The sequence below is a fragment of the Gekko japonicus genome, unplaced genomic scaffold (assembly GCF_001447785.1).
Source record: "Gekko japonicus isolate JY-2015 unplaced genomic scaffold, Gekko_japonicus_V1.1 scaffold336, whole genome shotgun sequence".
Taxonomy (NCBI): domain Eukaryota; kingdom Metazoa; phylum Chordata; class Lepidosauria; order Squamata; family Gekkonidae; genus Gekko; species Gekko japonicus.
Window position 1 is genome coordinate 1 of NW_015172014.1, and position 4,312 is coordinate 4,312.

The window sequence follows — 4,312 nt, forward strand, 5'->3', positions numbered from 1 at the left end:
GGCTTCTCTTATGCTCTTATGTTCTTACCCCCCCACACACACTCATTTTGAACTGCCAAGCAAGGGAGAGGGGATGCGGCTGAGGGGTAAAGCACCTGCTTGGGATGCAGAAGGTCCTAAGTTTGATCCCCGGCATCCCCAGTTAAAAGGATCAGGCAGTAGGGGATGTGGAAGACCTTCGCCTGAGACCCTGGAGAGCGGCTGTCAGTTTGAGTAGGCAAGACTGACCCATGGATGGACCAAGGGTCCGATTCAGCAGCTTTATGTGTTCATGATGAGTCTTTAGCAAAACTGCTGCCCTTTCCAAATCTCACCACCTGCTTTTCTCCCGTCAGGGTTCGGCTGGGCCCTCGTCTTCACGCCTTCCATGGCCACCGTGTCTCATTATTTTGAGAAGCGGCGGACGCTGGCCATGGGCTTGGCGGTTTCAGGCGCCGGCGTCTCTTCCCTGGCCTTTTCCCCACTCTTCCAGTACCTGGTGGACTCGTACGGCTGGCGGGGCGCGCTCATGTTGGTGGCGGCCATGTCGCTGAACCTGGTGGCGTCTGGAGCTCTACTGAAGCCCTTGGCCTTGGAGGGAGACCCAGCGCCCAAAGGCCAGGCCGCAAAATGGCCGGCGACTCTCGCCACGCTCTTCAGCCTGAAGCTCTTGTCCCACGGACCTTTCATGCGCTACGTCTTGGCTTTCGTCCTGGTAGACGCAGGCTACTTCGTCCCTTACGCCCACCTGGTGGCCCACGCAAGAGAGGTGGGATGTGATGAGTACCGAGCTGCCTTCCTTATGTCCGTGGCTGCCGTCGCGGACATGTGCGGCCGAATCTTTGCCGGTTGGCTTGCGGATTCCAGGCTCTGTGGCCGCCTGCTCCACCACCTGACTCTCTGGACTGTCTTAACCGGGGCATCGATTGCTCTGTTGCCCCTGGGGCACAGTTACACCTCGCTCGCAGCTCTGGGCCTCTGCTACGGGTTCTTTGCCGGGGCCCTTGTTCCTCTCCAGTTCACCAGCCTGGTGGAAATCGTGGGCTCCGGACGCACGCTGGGGGCTATCGGGCTCATGCACATGTTGGAGAGCGGGGGGGCTTTGCTGGGGACCCCGCTTTCAGGTAAAAGCTTCAGCTTACTTCTGTCACTAGAGAGACCGAGAGCCAGTTGGGTGTCGTGGTGAAGTGCGCAGACTCTAATCTGGGAGAACCAGGTTTGATTCCCCACTCGTCCACTCGCAGCTGCTGGATGACCTTGGGCATGTCATAGTTCTGTCAGAGCTGTTCTCTCAAGGGCAGTTCTGGAAAGAGCTCTCTCAGCCCCACCTCCCTCACAGGGTGTCTGTTGTGGGGAGGGGAAGGGAAAGGAGTTTGTAAGCGGCTCTGGGACTCCGAGTGAAGGGCGGGGTATAAACCCAATCTCTCATCTTCTTCTTCTCTAGAATGTTCTATGGTGTTCAATGGCTATGAGTGGGAGTCTGGTTTGGACCAATGTGGGCGTGATCAGAGGAAGAAATGAAAGCCTCAAAGTCTGGCAGATAGTTTCAGAGGGCTTAGCCATGTTGGTCTTCAGTAGGATAGCTAGATTTGAGTCCAGCAGTGCCTTAGAGACTGGCAAGATTTTGGGGGGTATGAGCTTTTGCCAGTCTCTAAGGCACTGCTGGACTCAAATCTAACAAAGCACTGCAGCCTTTGTGAGGGAAGGATGTTTGACCCTACAAGCACGGAAATCTTCCCTTTGTTGAGTAACACCAGCTCTTTCGGTTAGAAGTCCCCACCCTTTTTGAGCCTGCAGGTGCCTTTGGAGTTCTGACACAGAGCAGTGGGCGCAACCGCAAAATGGCTGCCACCAGCGCCGGCCACAAAATGTCAGGTCAGGGGAGTGAGGTCACGCTCAACTCTTCAGCTTCACTCGTCAACATTTCAGGCAGACGCTCCGTTTAACAGAATGACGTTTAGAACGAACGCATTGTTTTAAGATATTGTCCTCCTGACCTTCAGTCACACACAGGGAATATCCTCCTGCTGTGGTGGAAGCTGCTTCCAAAGGAATGTTTTCTTTAAAAATCTGCACAACAAATCTGACGCCCAGAAGGGCAACAGCCTCATCCCATCCTGCCCACTTTCTAAACACATTGGCAGATGCCAGGAGAGGTCTTGGAGTCTGCTATAGAGCCCATGGGTGCCCTGTTGTTGGGGACTCCCCCTGCTCTTTGGATTTAAATTTTTTATTAAATTTCCATAAGAAAGGGTAAGGTAGGGATGGGACACAGTATGGGTTATGACATCCGGGAAGCAGTAGAGCACAGAGAATCATCTAACAATTTAAGCCACTTAAATCAAGTTCTACAAAACAAACATGCATCTTTCATTTGTTTAACACATATTTTTTTAATAATCATTATAATTTATACGTTCAGACTCTGTCTCTCTAGTTTGTTGTTTGGGTCCATATATAAAATGGTTTCCATATCACTTCCAGCTCTTGGTCGTCAGGGTCTTTTAACCTTTCCGATAAAATGTCAATTTCAGCAACTTTTAAAATCTTTTCAATCAGTTCATCAGTTGTTGGCTCCTGGTTCGCTTTCCAGTATTTCACATGCAAAATTCTTGCTTCTGTCACACCACATGTACAATTGTGTTTTTGTTTCTTATCTAAACAATCGGGTAATACATTTAACAAAAACAGTTCAGGTTTATATGGCACATTCAATTTCAACATTGTCTGCAACCACTCATGAATCTTTTTCCAGTAATCTTTTGCTGATACACAAGTCCACCACATGTGATAAAAACTACCCTCTTTATCTTGACATTTCCAACATTTAATAGGCATCCCTTTAATCATCTGATATTTTTTTCTGGAGTTATATACCATCTATAAAAACATTTTATAAATATTCTCTTTAAAATTAACCGATTAAGGCTCCGGTCAGATGGGCCAGATAACGTGGGGGGGAGGCATGGCTCTTTGCGCTGGCACAGTTAGACCTGCCAAAAAGTGATCAGACGCAATGGTGGCACACTGCGGTTTCATCCATCAGCGCGTGCACGTCGAGGAGGACAGCTGGGGGGGGAAGCCGCACACCGGCGCGATCACACGGAATGATTCCATCGGCAGCCTATGGCAAACCATTTGCTAGTACATTTGTTGAGATACTTTTTAACTGCGCAGCTTCGGTGGCACACCACGGGTTGGCCACGGGTGCGCTACGCTTGCCAGATGTTGCTGTGTGATCGCGCCCTGAAAATCCACCCAACATTCGTGGCTCTTCCACGGCAAATTCAGCGTGTGAACAGGGCCTTAGTAATTTTTATATTATTTTTCCATATCTGAGCCCACGCATCAATCTCAATAGTATAAACAAAGTTTTGCATTCCCCTGCTCTTGACTGAAGAGTCACCTGGTAGTGAATGCAGGTGGTGCCTTCAATATGCTTGAAGCTCACCTGCTCTTTTTATGTTCTAGGGTGGCTGAGGGACCTCACAGGGAACTACGCCGTCTCGTTCATCACGGCTGGGGCCTTCCTCTTGGCGAGTAGCTTCATCCTGGCCACACTCCCAAACTACTTCTCCTGCTCCAGGCCGTCCGAAGCAGAGGAGGAGGGGGCAAGAAGGCCTCAGGACCATGATGCCTTGGAGTTATCTCAACAGGACCGAGACCTTTTGCAGCCGGAGGCGAAGTCTCGTCAGCCCGCCCCGGGAGAGAAGTCGCCGAACAGCCTCTCGCCCTGGACCGCTCTGGTGTCGCGTGAAGGGAGTCTCTGAGTCCAGTGGCACAAAGTGTGCATGCACACAAAAGCTTATGCCCAGAATAAAACTTGGTTGGCCTTTTTTTAAAAAAAACCCACTTTATTTATAACTTTTATACAGAACATTAATAACAGCTGTTTGTAGCGGTAATAGAATTCAGAAACAGTATTAAGCTTAACAACAGGGGTCATTTCCTGCTGGAGCGCACAGGAGCAGAGCTCCGGCAGTGAAGAGCCCAGGGGGTGGGCACATGCAACAAGCCCCACCCCCTGCTCCCAGCAGCCCTCAGTCAGAGCAAGAAGCAACGCACACCCCCCCCCCCCAACAGCTAGCAATCCAAAACAGTCCAATGGAGCCTAAATGGTGGGTGTTGCCTTCTGGCACACTTCCGGTGGTGTCAGGGGGTGTGGCATATGCAAATAAGTTATGCTAATGAGCTATGCTAATGAGCTCCTGCACCTCTTTTTCTACGAAATGACCCCTGCTTAACAATAACCAGGTCAACCAGAATGTCGTATGAGCAACCATAAAGGTTTTCAAAAATACAATAGGCTTTATTTTGGTCTTAAGGGGTGCCA

General features: G+C 50.3%; 1 protein-coding gene across 1 annotated transcript; it reads left to right on the plus strand.

Moving 5' to 3' along the window:
* Positions 1-335: 335 nt before the first annotated feature.
* On the plus strand, positions 336-3,749 carry LOC107118060 (monocarboxylate transporter 13-like; the record flags this gene model as incomplete). The annotated part of the gene is made up of 2 exons (XM_015420298.1): positions 336-1,103; positions 3,451-3,749. Coding segments are annotated over 2 exons (1,067 nt in total), but the record flags the coding sequence as incomplete, so codon positions are not given.
* Between the last annotated feature and the right edge of the window lie 563 nt (positions 3,750-4,312).